The sequence below is a fragment of the Equus asinus genome, chromosome 28, assembly GCF_041296235.1.
Source record: "Equus asinus isolate D_3611 breed Donkey chromosome 28, EquAss-T2T_v2, whole genome shotgun sequence".
Classification (NCBI taxonomy): domain Eukaryota; kingdom Metazoa; phylum Chordata; class Mammalia; order Perissodactyla; family Equidae; genus Equus; species Equus asinus.
This window is the reverse complement of record NC_091817.1, coordinates 51,191,689-51,215,849: the sequence shown is the minus strand read 5'-3', so window position 1 is coordinate 51,215,849 and position 24,161 is coordinate 51,191,689. Positions and strand designations below refer to the sequence as shown.

The following is a 24,161-nucleotide window of genomic DNA, read 5'->3' as shown; positions in this document are numbered from 1 at the left end:
CGGCCCGGGGTTTGCCGGTTCGGATCCCGGGTGTGGACGTGGCACCACTCGTCAAGCCACGCTGTGGCAGGCGTCCCACATATAGAGTAGAGGAAGATGGGCACAGATATTAGCTCAGGGCCGGTCCTCCTCAGTAAAAAGAGGAGGACTGGCAGTAGTTAGCTCAGGGCTAATCTTCCTCAAACAAAAATAAATAAATAAACTAAAATAAAATCATGAAAAATGGAGGCAGTAGGGCGGGAGGGACCTGAACTGCAAGGTGAGAGCAGCTGCTGACCAGCTTTGGTCTTATATTTCCCTTCTATAAAAGAGGCTCACAGCAGAGCCTACCTGCAGGACTGGTACAAGACTTTAATGAAACAATCCGGGTATAGTCCTCAGCACGGAAGCCCTCAAGCAGTATTAGCTGTTATTAAAGCGCCAGAGTTGGGCTCAACGAATGTCGGCCGAATAAGAGACACTAACAGGTCACAAAACTCGTTCACGTCCGAAACCATACCTGGTTGGGGAGCAACTAAAGCAGAAGTAATATCCCCGCTGAGCGCAGGAGGACATGGGCTCGCGGTCGGAGCGAGGCGCCCAAGAAGACACGGTAAATTAGCAGCGGAGCGGAACACGAGCGCTAACTGCTCCCGTGGGGCTCTCTGGAGGCGGGAGCAAGGAGGCCGGCGGCACCGGCTCGCCTCCCGAACGGAGCCGGCAGAGGCAGCGGGGCCCTCCGGAGGAAAGGGTGGCAGATGCCGCCGGGGAAGAGCAGGGTGTTCGGAGGACGACACGTCCGGGCAGGGACAGCCGCCCCGCTTCTCCGCTCCCCCGCGCCAGCCCGCGCGCCCGGATGGCGTCACCGCAGCGTTGCGCGCAGCCGCCGCCCCCGCCGCCTGGAACCGACGGGCAGCGCCTCCCCACTCACCTGCCGGACTGTTCCGAGGGTCCTCAGGCCTGTCCCGGCCAGCCTGCTGCCTCCTGGGCCACCGCCGCATCGCCACAGCACTGCGAGCGACCCGGCCACCGCTCGGCTGCCGACCGCCACCACCAGCCGGCGCCTCGCGCCCCTCGGCGCGCGCACGCGCAAAGTAGCGGCAAACCGGCCACAGTGACGCCACACCCTCAAGCCGGCCCCCGCGGGCTCGGGGAGGCCTGGCTCATGCGCAGTAAAGGTACGGCGCCGGCTCGGGGACCTCTCTTTAGGTGTCTACTTTATCGCCTGACTCTCTAAGAATCTGAACAGGAGCGCAGCCTTGCCCTACGCAGACGGCTGAGTGCAGAAATTACAGCGACCGACTGAGGTTAAGGGTAGGAAGATACCCAGCGCCTTTAGACCTATTTTAAGTCGGGCCTCCCCAAGGACGCGTGTTTCCGGGGTCCTCCATGGGCAGCGGGTCACAAAGTGGGGCGGCGGCTGCTGCTCTTCCTGGGCCGTCGCGCTGCTGCCCGTGCGCTGGGTTCTGCGGTCTCCGGGCTGGTCTCTTGCTCCTCGGTCCTTCGTGAACGAAGGAATCGTGTATGCTACGCAGTATTGTTCCCCTCCACGGATTTTTGTTTGTTTGTCCTCTGGATCACAGACACCTGCAGCTGTGCTGTCCAGGAATTTGGACACTGATGGACGCCAGGGGTCCCTGCCGCCCGGCTTGGGGTCGAGGATGAACCAGCCTGTATCTTGGCAGCGGGGCTGGGCAGGCCTACGGTGACCGTTCCGCGTCTCTGGGGACGTCAGCCTGTGCCTCCTTGCAGCTCTCTTTTCTCTTTCCCAAGTTCAGCAAGGGAGCCCAGAGTAGCCGCAGAACTTCTTGCACCCGAGACTGCTGCGATTTTATTACATTTTGGAAGCAAAGATGCCTGGGAAAAGGCGCCTCAGTGCAGCGGTCATTCCGAGTGCCAAAAGGGAACGGAAAGCAATTACCCTTGATGTAAAATTACAAGTGTTGAGACGATTTGAAGCAGGTGAGAAGCTTAGTGAAATCGCGAAGGCCTTAGGCCTTGCCGTCTCTACAGTGGCCACAATCCGAGACAATAAAGAAAAAATCAAAGCGAGTTCACGAGTAGCTACTCCCTTGAGAGCCTCTCGGCTGACTCGCCATCGGAGCGCAGTCATGGAGACCATGGAGCGATTGTTGCACGTGTGGCTTGAAGACCAGACCCAGCGAAATGTGCCCCTGAGTGTCACCATCATTCAGGAGAAGGCTAAGAGTTTGTTTGATGACTTACAGCGTCAAAAAGGCGAAAGCTCTCGAACAGAAACGTTCAGCGCCAGTAAAGGGTGGTTTGTGAGATTCAAGGAGCGCCATTGTTTGCCCCACTTCAAGATGAACAGCACAGCTCCTGGCCACAAGGACGGGTATCCAGAAGTGCTGAAAAGCATCATACAAGAAGGTGAGTACACCCCCCAGCAAGTTTTTAATGTAGACGAGACAGGGCTTTATTGGAAGAGAATGCCTGAAGGAACATTTATTTCCATGGAAGAGAAAGCTGAGCCAGGGTTTAAGTCATCCAAAGATCGCTTGATGCTGCTTCTTGGTGGCAACGCAGCTGGGGACTTTAAGTTGAAGCCCTTACTGGTGTACCACTCAGAGAACCCCAAGGCTCTGAAGGGGTACTCCAAGCCAAATTTGCCTGTGATTTGGCGCTCAAATAGAAAGGCCTGGGCAACCAGGAGCATCTTTCATGAATGGTTCACATACTTTTTTTGCCCTGCTGTTGAAAAATACTGTGCCCAAAATAATCTCACCAACAAAGCATTGCTCATCCTAGACAATGCGCCATGCCACCCAGTAAATTTGAGTGATCTGTCTGATAATGTAAGAGTGGAATATCTTCCTGACAGCACAGCTGACTCAGTCCAGCCCATGAGTCAAGGTGTGGCCTCTGTCTTCAAAGCTCAGTACCTGAGAAGGACTTTTGAGCACATCCTAGAAGCAACAGATGGGGAGGATACAGCTATAATCAGGGAGTTTTGGAGAAACTACAACATCATGGATGCTGTGGACAACATTGCAGTAGCTTGGGAGGAGCTCAGACCGGCAACAATGAACAGTGTGTGGAAGAAGATTTGGCCTGAATGTGTTCAGTTCCAGAGTGTTTCCCAAACAGATAACATTGCACAGCTTCAACAAAACATTGTTAACCTTGCCAAGAACGTGGCTTTTGGGGAGGTTGTAGAAGGTGATGTGGAGCAGTTGCTGCAGTCTCATGAGGAAGATCTCTCAAATGAGGAGCTGATGCAGCTGGGACAGGAGCCAGCGGGAGAGGAGGACAGCGAGGATACTCCACCTGCCCTGCGTCAACTAACCACAGGAGAACTCTCAGCTGCCTTCTCCCATTTCGAGGCTGGCTTGCAGGTCCTTACCAGTAACAGCCCTAATGATGAGTGGAAACTGAAAGTTTCAAGAGCAATCAATGATGCAATCAACTGCTACAGGGAGTTGTACAATGAGAAAAAGCGGCGCTCAAAGCAACTCTCTTAGGCCATTTTTCAGTGTTGTAACCAAAAGCCAAAATAAAGCCAGAAGCAACAAGATGACCTCAGCGATGAGGCCCAGCCAGACCCTCTGCTTCCAGATGTTTAACATCCCTGGAAACCCTGTTTCTGGGATTTGCATTTTGAAACTCGAGAGTATCAAGTTTTGTCATTAAAATTTTATTTACATATGTGGTTTAAAAAGATTGCATGCAAGAATACCCAGAAAAACATTAAGGAAAGCAAAACCACACTGAGACTAGCCCTTTTGGACATTAAAACATACTATAAAACCTCTGTAATTAAAGCAGTGTAGTAGACCTGTGGAATAGAAAATCCAGAAATACATGCGGATAGACTGGGTTTTTTTGGTGAGACAGATTGGCCCTGAGCTAACAGCTGTTGCCAGTCTTCCTCTATTGTGTATATGGGATGCCACCACAGCGTGGCTTGATGAGCAGTGTGTAGGTCCATGCCTGGGATCTGAACCCACAAACCCTGGGCCACTGAAGTGGAGCATGTGGACCTAACCATTATGCCACTGGGCTGGTCCCAGACCTTTTTTTTTAAGTGGTGCAGGACAACTGCTTAACCATTTGGAGAAAAGTAAAATAAGATCCATACCTCACAGCATACGCAAGAATAAATAAAGAGATCAGGGATCTAAATGTAAAAATTGAAACCATGCAAATACTACAAAAACACATGAGTGAATGACTCTTTGACCTGGGTGTAGGGAGAAACTTTTCTATGACAAAATCCAGACAAAATAAAAAAATATTAATCAGTTTGACCATATAAAAATGTAACAAAACGAAACTTTTCCATGGAGAAGAACACTACAAATGAGGTGAAAGGCAGTTGACAACTGGAAGAAAATGTCTACAGTGCATCTCACAGATGAGTTAATACCCCTGATACATGAGGAACTCTCAAAGATTGAGAAGAAAAAATACCAGACATCTAATAAAGTGGACAAAAGCTATGATTCATAAGTAAATTGGATCTTGAAACATAAGTTCAACCTCGCTCGTACAGAGAGATGCAAATTAAGCCTACACAAATACCATTTCTCACTAACCGGCCTGGTTAATAATCAAAAAGTATGACTCCACGTTTTGTTGTTGAGGCTGTGGTGTAACAGGCGTGCTTGTACATTGCTGGGGGAGTGCAAAGTGGCACAACCCTTATGGAGGGGATTAGACACTAATAAAAAATGGATCTCTTTTTGATTTAGCAATCCCACTTTTAGGATTGTACCCTGAAGCTACATCTCCAAAAAAAGAAAATCCATGTGCACAGATTATTCATTGCAGTCTTGCTTGTAACTGCGAGAGCAAGGAGATATCCTAAATGTTCACACATAGTAGAGTGGTCGAAAATGAAATGGCACCTCCACACCCTGGAATAGAATACAGACATCAATGATAACAATAATAATAAAATGAGAAAAAAGTCTATGAACTGACGTGGAGTCATTTCCAGGATGTACTATTAATTGAAAAAAGCAACACGCAAGAGTATAGTATGTGACCTTTTGTGGAAGAAAGAAGGAGAAGCGAAATATACATGTATCTTACTCATTTGTGCAAAAAGAAACACAGGAAGGTGAAACCAGAGACTAAAGAGCTTGGTTACCTATGGGGCTCGGCAGGGTGACACTTGACTGAGTGTATCTCTTGTAAAGTTCTGACTTTTGGAACCATGTTAGTATATCACACAAATAAAGGATAGGGAAATAAGACATAAAATGGAATATATGAGTGGAACCCAATTTCACATAAATTACACACCCACAATGAAGGGCGAGAAACACCCAAGTAAATTTAGAACACCATCGTCTGACCGTATGCCCTCACACTGCAGACAAAAAGGAACTGTAATATTAAACTCATTAGTGGACTTGTTTTTCCGAGGCATAGGTCAGCAGTGCTCACAGTGCTTTCTGTGTATTCTAAGGTTGGGCAAATAAATATATTAGGAATAATGGAGCCAGGTTCCTCACTGTGAAGGAAGGGAATCGCAGACATGAAAAAGGTAAAGAGTGAGTCTTGTGGTGTGGTTTTGAAGCTGGAAGTATCAGGGCGAACTCATGGTTTTTAATGTGCTTATAGACAGAAATAGGTGTAGGGGGGACTGTTTCCTAGCTCTCTGTTGGAAGGACCTAGAAGCAGTGACAGCCTGGTAGCAGTGCACACATCCAGCAACCAGCTGTTGTTTACTCACTACTCTTCTCCACTGAAAGGTGCTAGGCTCCTTGGTTTCAGGGCCTCAACTGGGAGAGCACAAGAGAGGCTGCAACACCTTGCTATGCTAGAAAGTAAGCGAGTGCCCAAAGAACGACAGGAACATGCCGAAAGGACACGGGAGACAGGAGGATCAGAGTCAACACCTCCAGGAACGGAACACACGATGCACCAAGGAGATGGCAACACGTCTGTGGAATTCCCACCAAAAGTGCAAAGCCTGAATCCAATCAGGAAAACTCACATTGAAGGATACTCTTCACAATGATTAGCCTGCACTTTTCAGAAATGTTGATGTCATGCACCCTTCCACATTAATGAAGGCTAAAGAGACATGGCAACTGAATGGAAAAATCTAAATAGGTTTGTTGTAGGTTTTATGGTGTTGCATCAGTGTTAATCTCCTGATGTTGATGATTGCACTGTGGCCTTGTAATGTTCTTGTTTGGAAGGAATACAAGCATTTAGAGGCACTAGGGCATCATCTCTGCAACTTACCGTCAAATGTTTCAGAAAAAAGAAAATGTGTGTATGTGGAGAAAGAATACAGCAATGGGGCAAAATGTTAACATTTGGAGAATCAAGGAGATGGGTAAACGGGAATGTTTTTGCAATATTTCTGTAAATCTAAGTTTGTCAAAATAAAAACGTTAAAATACTATTTCATAACCTGAAATGGAGGGGTTATGTTTTCACCCTCCATCTACTATCCAAAGTGCAGCTTTAGTCATCTGTAGTTGGAGGCCTGCACTCAAGCATGCCAGCCCTGGGCCCCAGACAGCCCTTGCGTGCCTTTCCTCCCACCCTTGCACACATGCCCCGTGGAGCTCTCTGGTTTCCTCAGGCACACGGTTGCAGTCTGTCAACTATCTGGATTGCTAGTGGATATGGATGATGTATAGACACCTTCTAGAGCAGATTCCTGACGCTTTTTGGGTCACAGCCCCTTTGAGATGCTGGTCGAAACCATGGATCATCTCTTTGCAGACAAATGTACGTATGCGATGGGTTGAATGTAACTTGGATAACAGGAATGGCCCTGAGTTGCAGTGCAGACCCTTTTAGTGGGTCCCAGGAGCTGGACCTGTGACTTGCATGACCAGCCAGCTCCTCATTGCTTACTTTGGGCTAATGAGACAGTCCTTGCACTGAGGACACTGGAAAGCAGACATAGCTTCTATTTATCCAGCATTCTCTGCATGCCAGCCTCAGTGCTCATTGCTTCCTGGAACCCGAAACCCCCACGAGGTGTATTTTCAACCTTCTCACAGAAGAAATGGAGGCCGAGAGGTATCAGAGCACACACAGGCCTCAGTCGGACACCCACATATGTGCTTCTCCCCAAACCAGATGACATTTGGTCCCACTGGATGGGAAGGCTATGGGCTTTCCCCAAGCCTGCAAGTAGTTTGCGTGTCTTCAAACCCTGCGTTGTCCCCCATTCACCACACAACCAGAGTCTAGAGAACACCGATTTAATGAGACAGCGGCTGCGGCACTGGTACAGCTGGGTGTCCCTCGCTGCTCCTCTGTGAGGTGCTTGCGATGCAAACTGGTTCCTTGGTGGGTTCTTGCTACTGTGCTGTGGACTCAGAAAGATGGACACATGATTCTGTTTAAAGACTGTCATCCACAAGGGGTAGGTGGGGAGGAGGTAATGGGGGGGAGTTAAAAAAAGGGGGGGGGAGCCAACTCTGTCAGATAAATGCCAGCATACTAATGTTTCTATGACACAGTGATTGTAACTAGAACAATGCGATGTTGATTACACAGTAAATTCAGGAATGGCCAGTATTGCTAGGACAGAAATGTGATGCTGTGGCAAAAAATGTGCAGATCTAGGGGTGTAAGAAAAGGGCATTTGGCCTTTGACTCACTCTTCGACCCAGAAGGGAAGCAGAGTGAGGACCCGTTGAGCTGACCTTGACCTCACCAGTGCCCCCTTCTCACTGACACAGGTCAGAACAGACAGTGAGAGGACTGCCCAAAGCCACCACGTGGGGTGGTCCTGATGGTGCCGAGGGGCGAGAAGAGGTGACGCTGTCTCCATCCACCCCTCACATCGCCAGCAAGCTAAGCTGGCCTTTCTGCTGGCCGAGGCATCTCTTCTTGGCTTCCCAGTCAGAGGTGATGGATATCCAAGCAGCTACGTTCTCTGCCCGCCACCCACCACCTGTGTGTGTCAACCACATGCACCGGCACCCGAGCACAGTCTAGGGCGAGGAGGAGGACAGGAAAGACGGGGAAGCTGTGTCCTGAAACATCCTCTTCCCAAGGGCCTTCCCTTCGATGGCAGGGTCTCCACAGCATGAAGCGCCCTGCAAACGCTGAGGCCGACTGTGGTCCCTGCTGGAGAGCTGTGGGTCTCATTCTCCGTCCAGCGGTCCCTTCCTCTGCGGGGGCGCGAGACCTCACACACCCCACACCCAGGCTTCCTCTGGAGCTCCCTCGAGCAAATTTCCCCAGTGCCAACCTCAGGCCCCCAAACAAAAGGCCCCTGGCTGGCGGTTTCTGAGCCACCTGCAGCCCCCCACAGGCACAGGATGGAGCCCCGCAGGGGTAAATTTGGTCCCGAGAAATGCCACCCAGGCCCGCTGCAACCAACCTCTTGCCTAACCTGGAACCTCCCCCGGGGGCACAGTCCCTGCTCCACATCTGGAAGTGGGACAGCCTCCTCAGGCTGGACCCCCATCCACCCAGCTCAGAGCACCAGGGCACGTGGGGCTGGGCCCAGGCAGGAGGAGTGGCTCCACGGCCCCCTTCCCTCCATGTTGATAGAAGGAGCCAGTAACCCCTGGACTGACCCTGCTGGAGGATGACCCAGAGGAAAAGAGCCTCAGGAGGCAGTAGTGAACAGCCCCAGCCAGGGACAATTCTAAGACCTCAAAGACACAAGGGGCTGGGGGGATGGGAGCCTCCAGGCAGAACCGAAACCATCCACAGCGGACGAAACTCAGGCCAAGGCATGGTGTGCACAGCCGGCATCCTCCGTCTGGTCGGCCACTCCCCCAAAGCCCTCCAGCGTTTTCAGGGCGGGAAGCTGCAGCAGCAGCCTTGGCCCCACAGGTGTCGGGGGCTCTCTCCCAGAGGGGAGGCACTCCCCTGCCTGTGGAGCCCTGCAGTGGGAGGGGCCACATCCCCCTCACAGCAGTGCACCCAGGAAACAGGCAGGTGCAGCCACCCCAAGTCCCTGCGAGCACCTGGGGTGAAGGTCCTTGTGTCACCACTCACACCTCTCTGGCCCAGCAGTGGGGAGAGGTCCAGGGCATGCACCCTCGGGGTCTCCAGAGCACAAGAAACACCTTGACTTTGGCAATGACCAGCAGGGTGGGTGCCAGACGGGGGGGAAGGGTGCCCGTGGCTCTAGGCGTCCACGTCTGGAGCAGGGTCCTGGAAGAGCGACTGCTTGCGCAAGGTGAGCCGGGCACACTTGGGGCACGTGGTGGAGTTGTCGTAGTAGCAGTCCCTAGGGGCAGGGATATAGGGTCAGCCCTGGACAGGGCACGGCTCTCTGCATGTAAAATTCTACCACTGAGTCTTTACAAGCTTCCCATGTCAGGTCCCAATAGCCCCCTCTACAGACAGGGAAACTGAGGCACAGTTTCTCCCAAAGGGCAGAAGCGGGGTCTGCGCCCAGGTGTGCCTGCCAGGGCTGTGACCCAGTACCTTGGTATAGCCCACTCCTGAGGGGTCCACACCTATCACCTCATTACCACCTGACAAGGAAGCTTCTGCTCAGAGCTCTTAGTGACTCGACTTCCCCACCTGTCCTCATCACCGGGCACCGTGGAGCTACACAGGGTCCTGTGGGCTGGTTTAAACTTCTGAACGGCAGAAAAATACTTGTCCTCTGTCAGACACCATGCAAACTGCTCGCTCAAAGGAGTTCACAGTTTCAACATTAGTTTTTGCCACAGCCCTCTCTGTGACAGCTCTGCAAAGCTACGACAAACAGCAAGTGCCAGGCAAACATAAGTGTGGATAGGAATGGGGGTGGTGGTGTCCCATCTGAATCCAGTGTGAGAAATCATGCAGGGCCCAGCAGGCACGTACATGTCATTAGTAATTGTGCTTATTAAAGAATTAAAATGTTTTTCTTCTAACTTATGTGTATTATTTTTCCAAACATCCACTAAGTCTTTGGGACATAAATGCTTGAGTTGTTTGAACCTAAGTACTTAACAAACAAAAACGTCAGGTATTTCTTTTGGCCTAGGGATGTCTGAAAAAGTCTCTGAGACACCAAGGGTGCCAGGGCCCAGAGCTGAGGAACCTCTGGCCTATATAACCCGAGAGAACCTCAGTCCCGCTGGAGAAGGGGAGCAGGTCGGACGCTGTGCCCACACCCGGGGTCTGGCTGCAGCACCCCCTCCCTACCCCATAGGTTCTCGTTCCCAGTGGAACTTTCAACTTAGTCACACGTATCAGGGCGAAGTCCATACGTCAGGATCAAGGCAAAGGGCTTTGAAATCAGGCAGCAGAGACCAGCCTCCAAGTCCCTCCTGCCTCCCCTCCCCCTCACTGCAGGGCAGCAGCACAGGCTCCCACTGGTGGGGTGCCCAGGCACCTGGCCTGAGGGGGGTCGGGCCACACCCACCTGTGGAAGACAGCAGAGCAGTCGGTGCACACGGACGTGTGGCTGTCGAAGGGGAAGAGCACGTCACCCTCTCTGCAGAGCTCACACACGAAGCCCTTGGCCTGGCACCGCTGGGGGCAACAGTGCAGGGGAAGGTCAGGCCTGCCCGAAGGGCACCGGGGCCAGGGTCACACCAGGCCGAGCTGCTCTCCTGCCCTCCCCGCCCTTGGGACTGGGAGCAGAGAGAGATGCCCCGTGGTCCGAGGCGGGGGCCCACCTCACAGTCCAGCTTGATGTGCTTGGCGAAGAGCGTGTGGGTCTCAGTGAGCGAGCAGCCGAGGCGGCCTGTGTGCGCGTCCAGCAGGTCCTGGACGGAGTACATCTCATCGTTCTCCACAAAATGCTGCCGGTCCTGGAGCTGCGGGTCCCAGCAGCCGTGACCCCAAGCACTGGGTGAGGGCCCCTCCCTGCCCACCCTCCCAGGGCCTGGGCTCTCCTGGAAGAACAGGCTTCAGCTGCTGTGGCATCTGGGCCCCATACGGCCCCTCCAGCCATGCCTGCTCCCGAGGCACCCGGCACAGCGCACCTCTGCCCGCACGCCACACCTCCTCCCGGTCCTGACCCCGTTACCACCCAACATTCCCCACCCGCTTCCCTGCTTTGTCTTGCGTCCAGCCCTCGCCGCCCTCCGACGCACTGCTGCTCATTCTTGTCCTCCCCACCTGAAGGGTGCTCTCTGAGGTGAGAGCAAGGATTCTTGCTGTTACTGCTGCCCAGCACCTAGACAAGAGTCTGCCCACAGCAGGCACTCTGAATTCTTGTTGAACAAATAAACAGGTGACCCTTGAAAAGAGTTTTGTGGCCAACCCTGCCTGGCAGGCCTGCGCCAGGCCCACTCCACGGGACGCATGGAAAGGCTGCAGAGATGGTACCTGCCCTCAGCGCTTCCCCCAGTGATGTAATCAGAGAACTTCAGTGGGCAGAACACCTGTTTGCCTATTACAGACCCAGAGCAGAGCCAGGGGCCCCTCTGCTACAGACACAACACACACAAGCCACCAAGCCATCCGAGGAAGACCTGAGCATGACATGTGCTCATCACCCTGGCTGTCTTCCATCTGCCCTCCCCAAGGACTCCCTGCCCCACCATGGGCCAGGCCCTCTGTGGTCTGACCTGCAGGAGCAGGCGTGCTTCCATGGCCTCCTTACAAGTGATGAAGTAAGGCTTCATGAGCAGGATGTCCTGGCGCAGCTTCTGTGGACAAAGGGACAGGTCGGTGTCCTCACCAGGGCAGGGGCTGGGCCACTGCCCCAACTCGTGGCTGAGGGGGCTGGCCCTGCACTGGCTTTGTAGGAGTCATCCCACCTTGCACTCTGGGTGAGCCGGGAACAGGAAGGGCCTTCACGGCCCCCAGGACGGTCCCAGATCTGAGTGCTTCAGCCCAGCCCAAGTGAAAACCACAGCTTCCAGGCCAGGCAGGACCTCAAACATTCATTCAACCTCAGTCACCTACTCCAGCCCACCCACACATGCACAGCAGCAGCCTCGGGGCCAGCATGGGGCTGCAGCTGAGCACCGACCCAGGCTTCCCAGTCAAATCCTATTTCCCTCCACAGCCCAAGTGGCCTTGGCAATGCCTCGGTCTCCTCCCCTTTAAGTGGAACCAACCCCTTCTCACCACCTCACCTGAGACACTGCCCCCCGCCCCACCCTCCTGTGGACCTGGCAGAGTGGCCATCAGCCACTGTAGCTGCCGAGCATGCAAATGTGGCTGGGCTGAAGTGAGACTGCTCTTAGTGTAGGATACGCACGAGAATTCAAAGACATAGTACAAAAGAAAAGGAATGTAATATACCTAAATAATGTTGCATACTGATTACATGGAAATAATCTTTTGGATATATTAAGTAAAATATATTATTAAAATTAACTTCACCTGCTTCTTTTTAAGTTTTTAATCTGGCGACTAGAAAATTTCAAATTACCTCTGGGCCTAGCATCAGATTGTGACTGGATATGCCCCAGACAGGGCACAGTCTTTAACCCAAAGGACAGCCGAGGAGTCCCGCTAAACCTAAGCAAGTGATCTCTGTGCTCGGCTCCCAGACGCCCGGGCTGGGCCGTGTCCGCCCCCACCTCGCGCCAGCCTAGGCTCACCCGGATCTCCACCAGCTCCTCCACGTAGTTGAACAGCAGAGGGTTGATCTCCCGGAGCCTGAGCACCGGCCGCGAAACCATCAGCGCCAGGTAGCGCATGCTGCAGCGGGACACCTGGGGGGCATGACGGAGCAGCGCCTCCAGCACTGCACCCCCCAGGAGAGCCACGCATATGCCTTCCTCCCCAATCCCGCCTAGCCTGCGCATGGGTCTCCCTCCTCGGGCCACACCCCCTCCCACCCCAATCCACCCCCCGCCCCCCAGGCGGCGCACAGCTCTGCCCCCTTCACCTTGCGCGGCTCGAAGTCCCAGTTGTGCACCACGCGCGCCGGGATGATGGCCAGGTCGTTCCAGTGGCAGTGGCTGCAGTAGTACTGGCCGGTGTAGTCGCACTGCCGGGCCTCGCTGGGCACGCCCCCTGCGGAGGGGCGGGTCGTTACAAAGTGGGGGCTGCCTTCAGGGTCCGCGCCACGTGGTGCGTGGCCCCTTGCCCCGCCGCACCCAAGGCTCTCACTTAAAGAGCCAGCTGGGCGGGGTACCACCCTCCAGACCCGACTCATCCTCTTCTCAGCCTCGAGACCTCGGGCCAGGGCCTCTCGCTGCTCTCAGTTTTCTCATCAGTAAAATGGGACAATAACAGGACCCCTGCCATGGGGCCGCTGAGGGGACCCCACAAATGAACGTTAGTAAATCTCTAGGAAGACGGCCTGACGGGCACGTGCGTGACACTGTGTAGTTTTCTTAGCCCCGCCTACATGGGCTTTCTGTGACAAGGGGCCACACACAGAAGGCAGGGTGCAGGCCCAGCACTGCAGTACTTTCAGGTGACCTGGGCTGGAACCTCAGGCTGCTTGGGTGGGAAGTGACAAGGTGCCCGTGGTGGCCCCTTGCCGCTTCCCGAGGAGAGCAGGCCGCTGGCCGTCCACACTGCTCAGAACAGCTCCCGGGGCCCCCGCACCCTGTCCGCCCGCCGCACTCACGCAGTGAGATGGGCGCCCGACACTCCGCGCAGCGGTAATCCTGGCTGTCCAGCCCCGTCTCGGGGCAGATGTTCAGCTCGTACTCGGCTTGGTGGCTGACTTTGGAGCGCACACAGGGCTTGGAGATGAGGTTCAAGCACTTGCTGTGACAGCGGTAATAGCACCCTGGGGACACGGGGCAACAATGAGCCTCTTAGAAGTGGGGGGTATCCTGCAGCGGAGGCCTACCTTCAGCTGCCAGGATCGCCAAGGGGGCTCTACTTTGTGCCCAGATCAATCCCACGGCTTCTCCAGGTACCACTGCAGGTCCCAGAATTCAAAGATCCCCTCAGTCTCCATCCCTGGAGCCTTGAGACCTTGCCCCTCAACTCCAGACTCAAATCCAGGGGCCACCACCTGCCATTCCGACCTTGACGCCTAAGAGGCATCAAACCCAAGCTGTCTAAATGGAACCCCAGCTCTTCCTTTACCAAACCCACCCCCATGCACAGTCTTCCCATCTGGGATTTCAGCGACTCCCCCTTTCCACCTGCTAAAGACTAAAATGGTGAGGCGCCCCGACTCCTCTCTCTTACACCCTGTTTCCAGCCGTTCAGCTAGTGCTGCCCGTGGCCACTTCTCACGCTCAACCGCCCCACCCTGATCAGTCTGCTGCCATCCTCCTCCTTCAGTCCATGCTCAGCTCAGCAGCCAGAGTGATCCCGCTAAGACCTGAGTACGCCAGCACCACCCATGGCTGCCAGTGTGCTTAGAGAAAATCCCCTGGCCACCCTGAGCCCACCCTACCATGCCTCCTCTCAGACATGGTGCTCCAGCCACACTCTGCTCCTCCTTGAACACACTGGACACACGCCGACCACAGGAACTTTGCAGGGACAGCTGCCCCACAGAAACATTCCTCCCCAGATATACTCCTGGCTTGCTCCCTGACCTCCAAGTTTTTGCTTAAATGTCACAGGATGCCTTTTCATTCCACCCTAAAGTTGCACCCATCCCACTCCTTAACACATGCTGGTCCCCTTTCCTTATCTTTCTTCACTGTACTATATTGTCTAACATACCCTGTCAGTCACTTATTTGATTTTTCATCCAGAACAGCACCACCCAATGGAATTTTGGGCACTGATGGAGATGTTCTCTCTGCACTGTCCAATATGGTAGCCACCAGCCTCAGGTGACTAACGAGCACTTGTAATATGGCTAGTACAACTGAGGAACTAAATAGTTATTTACCTTAATTAATTTAAAGTTAAGTTTCAATAGCCATGTGTGGCTAGTGGCTGCCATACGGAAGGGGCAGATGTGGACACAAGCAGGGTCAAGGCAGGAGTTTGGGTCTTACGTCCATGTGTCCCAGCGTGCCGCAGGGCTCAGTAAACAGTGAGTACTCTGGAGAGAATGAATTCACCTGACACAGCCCTGGGCTGCGAAGCCTCAGCCCTGCCCTGCGGACCCGGAGTGCCCGCCCAGCAGGAGCAGGTCTGGGTCTCGGCCCACCTGTGCAGGTATACCAGGTCTGGATGAGCCCCCAGATGATGGTGTTACATTTGTCACAGGCCTGCTTGACGCTCTTGCTCTTCTCCTTGTAGAAGCGGTGCTCGAGGAGGACTCGGATGTTGGGCTCCTCATCGCTGGGGTCCTGGAGAGAGGCCCAGGGAAGGGTCTCAGGGAGCCGACTGCACTCAAGCCCTGTAGCTTTTCTTCCAGGCACCATTTGTAGCAGAGATTGTGAGTTTCCGCCAATGTCACACCTGCTTTTCCCTTTAGCAGCTCCCCAGTGATCACCCGGACCACCCGATTACAGACCCCCTTTCCCAGCATCCCTTGTACCCAGGCTCCCCTAGGACTAAGTTGGAGCCAAGGGCACATGAGCAAGAATGACCCGGCTTTGTCTGCCCTTCCCACCTGTTTTCTGCTGGCTGAGTACAGACCCAGATGTGGTGTGGGACCATCCAGGACTCCCCCAGGGACAGGCAGAGCAATAAAAAGGAAGACCTTGGGTCCCCAACACCACTAGCTGCCGTATGAGACCACCTGTGGGATTTCTACATGAGTAAAATTGTACGTATAATTCCTTTAAGCCACTGTGTTTTGGGATGTCTTTTCTACCACAGCCTTAGCTAGATCCTAATGAATATTCCACATTCTAAATTCCCAGGGACTCCTGAATCAGAGTAGGGACACCGTGCAGACAAGCCAAAGAGTGCACAGACTCAAGAATGGCATTGTGGACACCTGTGGGTCTGGCCTCCAGGATCCATTACCCCTTCTGTTGTCACCTTCAGGAAACCATCCCCAACTCTGGTCATGTGGTTCAAGGTGGGACTCACCTCCCCCACATGCTCCAGTGGGAGGGCACGTGACCCAGGGCGCCCACTCGAGATCAAACTAATAGAGAAATCCCTGCACGTGGGTGAGGGCCCGTCTCTCTCTCTCTCCCTGCCTTTCTGGGGGGCCTCCTATCTCAGCCCCTCAGCACCTGGAGGCAGACTGAGCCCCTGGGAAGGAGCCAGAAGCTGCCGTGGCCTCCAGCTCAGCTCCAGTGCCTCCATGTTGGGCCCAGCGCCCACCTTCAGCTCCTGCAGCTTCAGCCGGAGGTGGATGAGCCTCACCACGGCGTCCTTCTGCTTCTCGGAGTGCTCAGGGAGCTCCAGGATCACCTGCTTGCACTCCTCAATCGCCTGCCGCAGCTGCTGGAGGTCAGAGGCCAGGAACAGACCCTGCCCGGGGGGGAAGGCGCGGACGATGGTCAGATGCTCTCCCAGTGGAGGCCAGGCCCATCCTCACAGACACCCAGAGGAGCACTCCCCCTCTTCACTTGCCCAGAGAGGGAAACTGAAGCCTGAGGGGGCTGAGAACTTGCTGGAAGCCCAAGAGAGTGAGCAGCACGGTAGGAGCCCCCCCACTGCCCGGCCCTCGGCTGGACGTGTCTACCACAGGCCTCGGAAGACCTAATTCAGGATGTTTTTCAAAACACAACTTCCTTCTTTGAGAAGTCCTATTGCTTTTCTGACTATGCTATTTTGCTTACTTCTGCAGAACTTCCTTTGGGATGAAAACTGGGGAAATGACACTGTCATGAAGGCCTGTTGTGAAGAAGAGGAAGTGGCCTCCAGCTTAATCACCAAGCCCAGAGATGCCGCAGGCACCTACCTACCCCAGCCCCAGCACCTCACAGTGACCCGGGCCAGGCTGGGAAGGCCCCTGGACTCAGGACACTGCCGCGCTGGGGAAGGAAGACAGGCTCAGGTCTCGGCTGGGAGCCCTTGGGGCCACCCTCCCCTGTGACACACCAGGCTCCGGGAGACCAGGCAAAGAGCAGGCGACGACCCTCTTGGGGCTCAGTGCATGGGCCACAGGAGGGGCTCAAAGTGTCGTAATAAAGATTCATAAATGAAATAGCTATCTGTACCAGCAAAGCTTAAAGGCCACATACAAAATGAAAATAAATTAGAACGGGGGCTTCTGGGTGAACCTTTTTTTAGTTACATTTGAATGTTACTATAATGTTCCTCTCAAATAAAAGTTGGGGATGGTTTGGATAAAACTAAAAGATTTCCAAACTTTTAAAAAAAAAATCATTAGAGCTCTTTTATTTAAAAAAACAAAAGTTTTCTGTGGAACGAAATATGGAACAGACAGGAGTGGCCACCGAGCTGAGAGGGTGGTGGGAGGTGGGTGGGGGCTCCCCTCTCGCCCTCCCTCGCCCTCACCTGCGGCTTGTCTGCAGGATTCCCTAGGACCCCAGATGGACTCAGCCCTCACATTTGCTTCACAGGCGTGTGGAGCGCAGTGGAGAGGAACGGCCTACACGAGAACAGCAGCCCAGGGTCCCTGACCCCACGTCTAGCCTGTCTCCACGGCCCCCAAACAGGTTTTGGGGGTGGGAGTCAGGTGTCCTGTGGCCTCAGAGTTCAGGCCCAGGAGCCCCAGCTGAGGTCCACGTGGCCCCGCTGCCCGAGGGTGGGCTGACAAGGAGATGGCTGGCTCCTCACGCCTTGGTGGTTCACCCAGTCCCTTCCCCCAGACCTCAAATCTTACCACGGGGCGGGAGAAGTGGTCCTCAGACAGACCGAGATCCATCACGCGCTCAGTGCAGCGGAACTCCGGCTCCCCAGGGCGCAGCTGCGGCGGGGCCTCTGGAGGGCGCCGGTGTGGAGGGCAGAGAGAGAAGAGGAGCTGGGGCGGCTAGGAGTGGAAGGGCTCCCGGGGAGCGGGGAGCCTGGCCCTGCCCTGGCATCTCCCCTGTTTGCATCTGCAGAGGGACCCATATCCTTGTGCAGACAGGAGAGAGCCATTCAAAAGGATGAGGAGGAAGGACCCCGACGGTGCGAGAAGAGGTCCACAGACCAGCACTACAGAAACACCTGCTTCTAAGGCACACACCTCGTGTATGAGAATATGGCTTCAAGAAAGGCCCCCAGAGGCTACACACCAGAACTCCTAAGCCCTGTGTGGACTCCAAGCCCGCCCTGCACAGCCCCCGGGCCCGAGTACCCCTGTGGACTCTGCTGTCTTGGAGCTCATACCCCCTAACCCCCAGAGGAGCGGGCCTTCATACAGGCCATCAGCTAACCCCTCACCCACCACAATCAGCTCTGAGCACCCCCCCCAAAGGTGGGTGAGCACTGGTGTGTGCTGGGCCCGGGACACAGCAGCAATGACATGGTCACAAATCCCTGCTCTCAGCAGTGTCCACTCTAATGCAGGAACAGAAGCAAACTATAGAACAGGTGGAAACGGGTCTGTGCTGTGGAGAAAAGGAAGCAGCCACCACGCTCCACTGGAGGAGCTGGGAGAGGGCAGCTGTGGGAGGGGGCGGCCAACATGCTCCACTGGAGGAGCCAGGGAGGGGGGTTTGGGGGGGTGCATGGGAGGGGGTGGGCTGCCCACGCAGGCCTACCCCCAGCGCCCACCTTCAGAAGCGACGTCCAGGGCCTCCTCGCCAGCCCCCTGCTCATGCTGCCTCGGCCCAAGCTGCTTGTTGAAGGGGTTGAGGTGGGCCTGCCGGAACCGGGCCAGCTTCTCATCATATTCCATAGCATCCCACCTGCGGGAGGGCAGGGGCAGAGATGAGCATCCAGCCCCCAGGCTTGCTGAGTTCCAGGGGTTGCAGAGGTGACACCGGGCCTCTTTCACCTCCCTGGGAGGTGCTGGGTGGAACACTGCCACACCACAGCCTCCATCCTCACCCTGCCAAACCAGCTCAGCCCCCTCGCCCAGGCCCCCACTGGTAGTGTCCCCTCAGTGACAGCAGTGACATCCAACCCACCCCCGTCGTGCAGATGACACAAGCAGGACTAGGAGAGGGACTTGTTCTTGGGGAAAGGACCCCCCCCTCCTCCCAGCACTGGCTCCCTTGGCACCATTCCAGCCACACCCTCACTGTCCACTGAGGAGGAACAGCTCCCTTGCTCCCATGAGACACACCACCCAGGACCCTGACCTGAGGGCTCCTTTCCCGTGAGAGCACCCCAAAACCACAGCCCCTGAGCAGAACATCAGTGACGACCATCAGAGGGCACAGTGCTGAACACTCGATCTGATGCCAGGGCCCAGGCCTACAGTGTGGCCCTGGGCAGGGCCCTCTTCCTGGAGCCCCATGGAGCTCCAGATCCCTGCCAGAAGCATCCACGAATGCTATTTAATCATCACGTAGGCCAGGCCGGCACCCCACTGCCTGGGTTCCCACCAATGCCCCATGTGAGTCAGTGCCTCAGGAGTCAGTGCGCAGGCCCCACACCTCGGGATCCCTGGATCCAGGCAGGAAGCGCCTCCTTTCCCCTCCCTGGGGGGGTCAGCAAACTGCAGAATACACTGGGCCGATGCCTCCTGACAGGAGGGTTAACATCCCAGGTCCCCCTACTTGACCAGCTGGGCCACGTTCCTCAGCTTCTCTGCCTCCAGGGCAGAGGAGATGAGTTCACAGGAAGTCAGAGATTTTTTTTTAAAGCTCTATGGTAAGCCTGGGTGTTGATCATGCTTTCTCTATACCTGTTTACAGCCTGAAATAATTTGTAATTCTAGAAGACAACCCTGTGACTCCTATCGGCACCCCTCATGCAAAAGAAAGAGAACTGAGCCCAGACGGGGCAGCCCTGCCCAGGGTCACCCCACCTCCACCCTGGGTCAGGAACTCCCACACCCCCAGTGGGAGCTGTCCTGCCTGTTTGGCTTCTGTGGTGCGCATGTGGGCTGGGAGTTCCAGTCTGGCAGAGCCCAGCACCCAATGACTGGCTGCCTCTGGGTCAAAACAGGAGGACACAGGTGCCATGGGCTCCAGTCCCCCTCTCTCTCCTGACCTGATGGCTCTGGGCAGCTCACCAGGGTGCTCAGTCCCTGCTGCCCAGCGCCTCCCCTCCCCAGATGGCAGGTGCCAGTGTCCCAGGACGCACGCAGAGTGCAGATCCAGCAGTTCCAGGACTCACTCACCCCTTCTTCGCAAGTAGTGACAGAGATTCTTTGCTCAACCAGACTGCAGCCAGGTCCTGAACCTCCTCTGAGGCCCTTCTGTGTCCGTCCTTGTAAAATCCAGTTTTAGCAAGAACCCTGCTACGTCGGTTTAGCAAGAGACCCCCACCCTGCTATCTGGTCACCCTCATATCTGATGGGGTTCCTCACCCCCCACCATCCCCCAGGGGATGTCTGCCCACCTGGCCTGCCTTCAGTAAGCAGCCTGTTAAGTCCATTTAGCCAGAATCCCCCTCCCCCCGATGTTTCCTCCTAGCAATTTTCCACCCCCCAACCCCGCCCTGCACCTTGGCATAAACACCCACTTGCCCGTGTGCTGTGTTTGGAGCTGAGCTCAGTTCTACACTGAGGTCTCTTTTCCCCTACTGCAGTAGTCCTGAATGAAACCTGTTTTTACTGTTTTAATGACTGTCCAGGTCTGTTTTTATTTTGACAGTGTGGAACTCTGATTTTTGGCTTATCACATAATTTCCCACCTCCTTGAAGCTAGATGTGGTCATATGACTATATTCTGCCCAATGGGATGTGAACAGAAAGATCTCATGAGACTTCTGGGAACTGCTCTTAAAAAGGAGGGACTGCCCCTTTGCAGCCCTTCCTGCCTCTTGGAATGCAGATATAATGGGTGGAGCTGGACCAGCCACCTCCGGTTGTGACCTCGGAGCCCTGAGCTGCACACCCCTATGCTTCATTCAAATGAGACAGAAATAAACTTCTGCTGAAACAACTGTCATTGGGTGAGGGATTTCTGTCTCTTGCAGCCAAAACAGATCCTGACTGAACACCCCAACAGCCTTGTAGTGAGACGAACTGGACCTATTCAAATTCCAGCTCTGTCAGCTCCTCGCTGTGTGACCTTGGGCAAAGGCCTAACCTTCTCTTTGCTTTCGATTTCTGGTGTTTCAAATGGGGATGATAACAGTACCCACTGTGTAGGGTTATTGTGAAGATTAGTTCACATGAAGTTCTGAGTACCCTGGCCAGCACAAAGTAAGCCTCCAATAAATATCAGCTACAACTTATTATTTTCATTGTTACTATCATAATTAAGAATCAATTATGATTGATTTAAATTCTGGCTCTCCCAGCGATGAGCTCCCTATTTCTCGCCCATACCTAGGGGAGAACGCCTCCCTCTCAGGGTGGGTGGAAGCACGAAGTGCTTGTATATGGCAGTGAAGCCCAGAGCTGCTGGAGACCCAACTGTCATTGTCATTGCCTGACAACCGGCCCAGCGCTGAGGGACCGCAGGAGCCACTCCCAGGGGTCTCTCCCTGGAAACTTTCCAGCGTTGTAAAATCTGGCCAGAGGAGCCACTCTTTGCAGCAGGTCCCCTACAGTCTGCAAGCTCCCGGGAAGAAGCATCTTCATGCACTTCTCTATGGGCTGCCAGCCCCAGGCCTGACACAGAGGCCACGGAGGAATGAACGAGTGGGCTCACTTGACCTCTCTCCCCCTCAGTTTCTCTCCTACCAGGTTGGAGAATTATATTTCCCTTGGGGCTGCCGAGGGCAGACACCTGATGTCCAAACACACGGGCCTAGGGACACAGCCACCCCAGCAGCCCTCCAGGTTCACCTCACAGAGAACTCTGCACCCAGAACTCAGGCTTGACCACAGAGAGGAACAGGCAGGAAGGTGGAAACCAAGAAGGAAGGAAACTCACTATTCCACCCACTGCCCTCCTCCAGAGACCGCCCCTCTCATGGGTGAGAGGATTCTACGACTTGGCAATTAAAGGAAACCTCAGAATAAAGCCCAGGGTGTTGCGGGCACGGAGGGGTGCTGGCCTGAAGCTCAGATGTGCTCCCGATGCACCAAACCAGCCCGCCATGTCCTGCCTGTGGCATGGCCACCAAGAGGTCCTGTTACCACCCAAGCCGCCACCGAGGCCACAAGAATTCGCCCTGGAGGGGGCAGGGAAGAAGGTTTATCCCATCTGCTCACACCTGGAAGGAGGCCTCCAGGAGCAGGGGCAGCGTTACTGTCCGTTAAGGCTTGCTTGCCCCTGAGGCCTCGGCAGAGTGGCCACTCCAAAACATAGCTCCCCCACCTTCACCCACAACAACAGGCATACTCTCTGGGGATGTGGTTAGGGGCAGGTCTCTCCCACCACGCCTGCCCGTCTCCTAGATGAGGAGACTGAGGCTCAGAGAGGCCCAGCATCCGTGGAGGGTGGGAAAGCCATAGGGGTCCACGCAGGCCTTATGGGTCCCACAGACAGCGCAGGGTTGACAGCCCGAGGCGGTGACAGTGTCTCCTGGGGAGGCCACTCCCATCTGGGGTGCTAAACCTTGCCCGAGTCGGGTGGGGGGCAGCTGAGGTCACCAACAACCCCTGCACCCATTTGAGGACCGGGCAGCCGGGGTCCCAGCCGGCGGTCTGAATCCCGCCTCCGGCGGGTCCCTCGGCCCCTGCGCCCTTGGCGTTCGCGGCGGGAAAGGGGCCCCCGAGCTCGGGGCGTGGCGGCCAAGCGGCCCCGAGCACCAGCCCCCCTGACCCCCGCTCCCCGGCCCGCGGGCCGCCCGCCGCTCACCTGCCGCCGCCGCGCCCGCTGCATCGTCCCCGCCGCGCTCGCTCCAGTGTCGGCCGCCGCCGCCCGCTGCTGCCGCCCGCGGCCCGGAGGCTCATGGCAACCGCCCCCGCGCCCTGGGAAGGGGTGACGCCTCCTCCGCCTGTTCAAGACGGTTTGGCGTGGGGTTGCATTTCCCAGATTTTCCGGAATCACAAAAGTCCTGGTTCGAATCGAAACCACAACTCTTAAACAAGAAATTGGTCTTAGTTAATTTACAAAAAAAAAAAGTGGTGGAGAGCAAAAAAAAAAAGGAAGAGGGAATCAGGTTGCAAGTAGCAGCTGCTTGTGCTCGCTCACCGCTGCGTGACCTTCACAACTGGCGAGGGACGAAACGCTGTCGTTCTACCCCATCTTATGGAGGAGGAAACTGAGGCATGGGAGGTTAGGGGGCTGCTCAGTGGAGGCTGGGGTCGAGCGTTGGAGAAGCCGGCATCTGCAGTAGCTGCTTTGCAGTTCCACGTTGCTGCTCTGTCCTATTACTTTCGTGCCTGCCTGATGTCCTGTGTCTTGTGCGTTTTTACTTCTTGTCTGTCTCCACTGCCCCCCTCCCCCCACGGAAACTGAGTGCTGCAGGCAAGGCTTTGGTTTGCTTTCTTCACTGCCTCAGGGCCTGGACACAGTGCCTGGACACGGTGGGTGCTTAGTTACACGGACTGACGAAGGGATGGGTCCCCGAGTGAGGCTGGCCCTGGGAGGACGAAGTTTCCACCTGGCAGATGGCCCACTCCATTAACCTGTGTTAGTGCCAGTTGTCAAGCTGAATCAGTGTCTGCTGCACCAGGCCTTGGCTGAGGCTGGGCCGCAGTGGTGAGAAGACGGACAAGGTCCCAGCCCTGAAGGAGCCAGATGGACAATAAGCAAAGATGCAAATTAATAGGAGATGTGATGAGCACTGAAAAGGAAATAAACAGGGTCACAGGGTAGTGACCAAGGTCAGGGGAGGAGGACATCATCCTCAAGCCAAGACCCAAAGGGTAAGAAGGAGAGAACCACAGAAGAGCTGGGAAAAAAACATCCAGAAGGAAACCACAAGTGCAAAGGGCCTGAGGAACCAAAAGAGCCCAGTGTCCCTGCAGAGAGAGAGCAGGTCTGTGTGGCCGGAGTTTGGTGAAAGGAGAAGTGAGAGGGGAGATCTGGAGACGAGAGAGGGTGGGGGCCGTTTATAAACACGCTGGCTCTGATTTTTGGTGAGATGGGAGCCAGTGGAAGTTCATTTTTTCTTAACAGCTTTACTGAGGTATAATTGACATCACGTGTACAGTCCGATGAGCTTTGACAGGCACACGCACCTGAGAAACTGCGACCGCGCTGACATGGTAAACCTGTCCATCATGCTGGTGCCCTTCCACCGTCTCCCTCCTGGTCCCCACCTCTGTCCCCAGGAGACCACTGATCTGCTTTCTGTTGCTACGCTGCATTTCCTCGGATTTTGTAGAGATGAAATCTTATCACAGGGACTCTTTTTTTGTCTGGCTTCTTTCACTCAGGTTGATTATTCTGAGACGCATCATGTCAAAACAGGTGTCAGTAGTTTCTTCTTGTTGCCGAGTAGGTTTCCATGGTGTGGACAGACCACAGCTGCTTTATGCATTCACCTGTGGGTGAACATCTGGGCTGTGTTCAGGGTTTGCTGTTACTAATAAAGCTGCTGTAAACATTCGTGTACAAGTCTGTGTGGGGTCTGCTTTTACTTCTCCTGGG

General features: G+C 54.9%; 2 protein-coding genes across 3 annotated transcripts; one reads left to right on the top strand and one right to left on the bottom strand.

Annotated features, from left to right (window-relative positions):
• Positions 1-911: 911 nt before the first annotated feature.
• CENPBD1 (Putative CENPB DNA-binding domain-containing protein 1) lies at positions 912-3,622 on the top strand. The gene has a single exon (XM_070500676.1). It carries the CDS (start codon positions 1,833-1,835, stop codon positions 3,459-3,461), a length of 1,629 nt encoding a protein of 542 aa, XP_070356777.1. The 5' UTR covers positions 912-1,832; the 3' UTR covers positions 3,462-3,622.
• A 3,537-nt stretch (positions 3,623-7,159) lies between these two features.
• On the bottom strand, positions 7,160-22,936 carry DEF8 (differentially expressed in FDCP 8 homolog). Of its 2 annotated transcripts, XM_014836522.3 has the most exons (13): positions 22,758-22,936; positions 22,422-22,620; positions 18,331-18,464; positions 17,456-17,553; positions 15,985-16,134; positions 14,912-15,053; positions 13,415-13,579; positions 12,725-12,852; positions 12,435-12,548; positions 11,451-11,531; positions 10,554-10,694; positions 10,298-10,407; positions 7,160-9,166 (listed from the first exon to the last, which is right to left on the bottom strand). In XM_014836522.3, the coding sequence occupies exons 2-13, from the start codon at positions 22,514-22,516 to the stop codon at positions 9,064-9,066; spliced, it is 1,461 nt and encodes a 486-aa protein (XP_014692008.2). In that variant the 5' UTR covers positions 22,517-22,620; positions 22,758-22,936; the 3' UTR covers positions 7,160-9,063. The 2 variants fall into 2 exon arrangements, with proteins under 2 accessions (XP_014692008.2, XP_014692007.2); XM_014836521.3 differs by lacking the exons at positions 22,422-22,620; positions 22,758-22,936 and adding an exon at positions 19,847-19,954.
• Between the last annotated feature and the right edge of the window lie 1,225 nt (positions 22,937-24,161).

Excerpts from the sequence above, each read along its gene's own strand:
- CENPBD1 (XM_070500676.1), top strand. The coding sequence starts at position 1,833 with ATGCCTGGGAAAAGGCGCCTCAGTGCAGCGGTCATTCCGAGTGCCAAA.
- DEF8 (XM_014836522.3), bottom strand. The coding sequence starts at position 22,516 with ATGAGCCTCCGGGCCGCGGGCGGCAGCAGCGGGCGGCGGCGGCCGACA. Across the intron at positions 18,465-22,421 it reads AGCGGGCGCGGCGGCGGCAG|GTGGGATGCTATGGAATATG; the intron begins GTGAGCGGCGGG and ends GCCCTCCCGCAG. Across the intron at positions 11,532-12,434 it reads AGGAGCTGGTGGAGATCCGG|AAGCTGCGCCAGGACATCCT; the intron begins GTGAGCCTAGGC and ends CTTTGTCCACAG.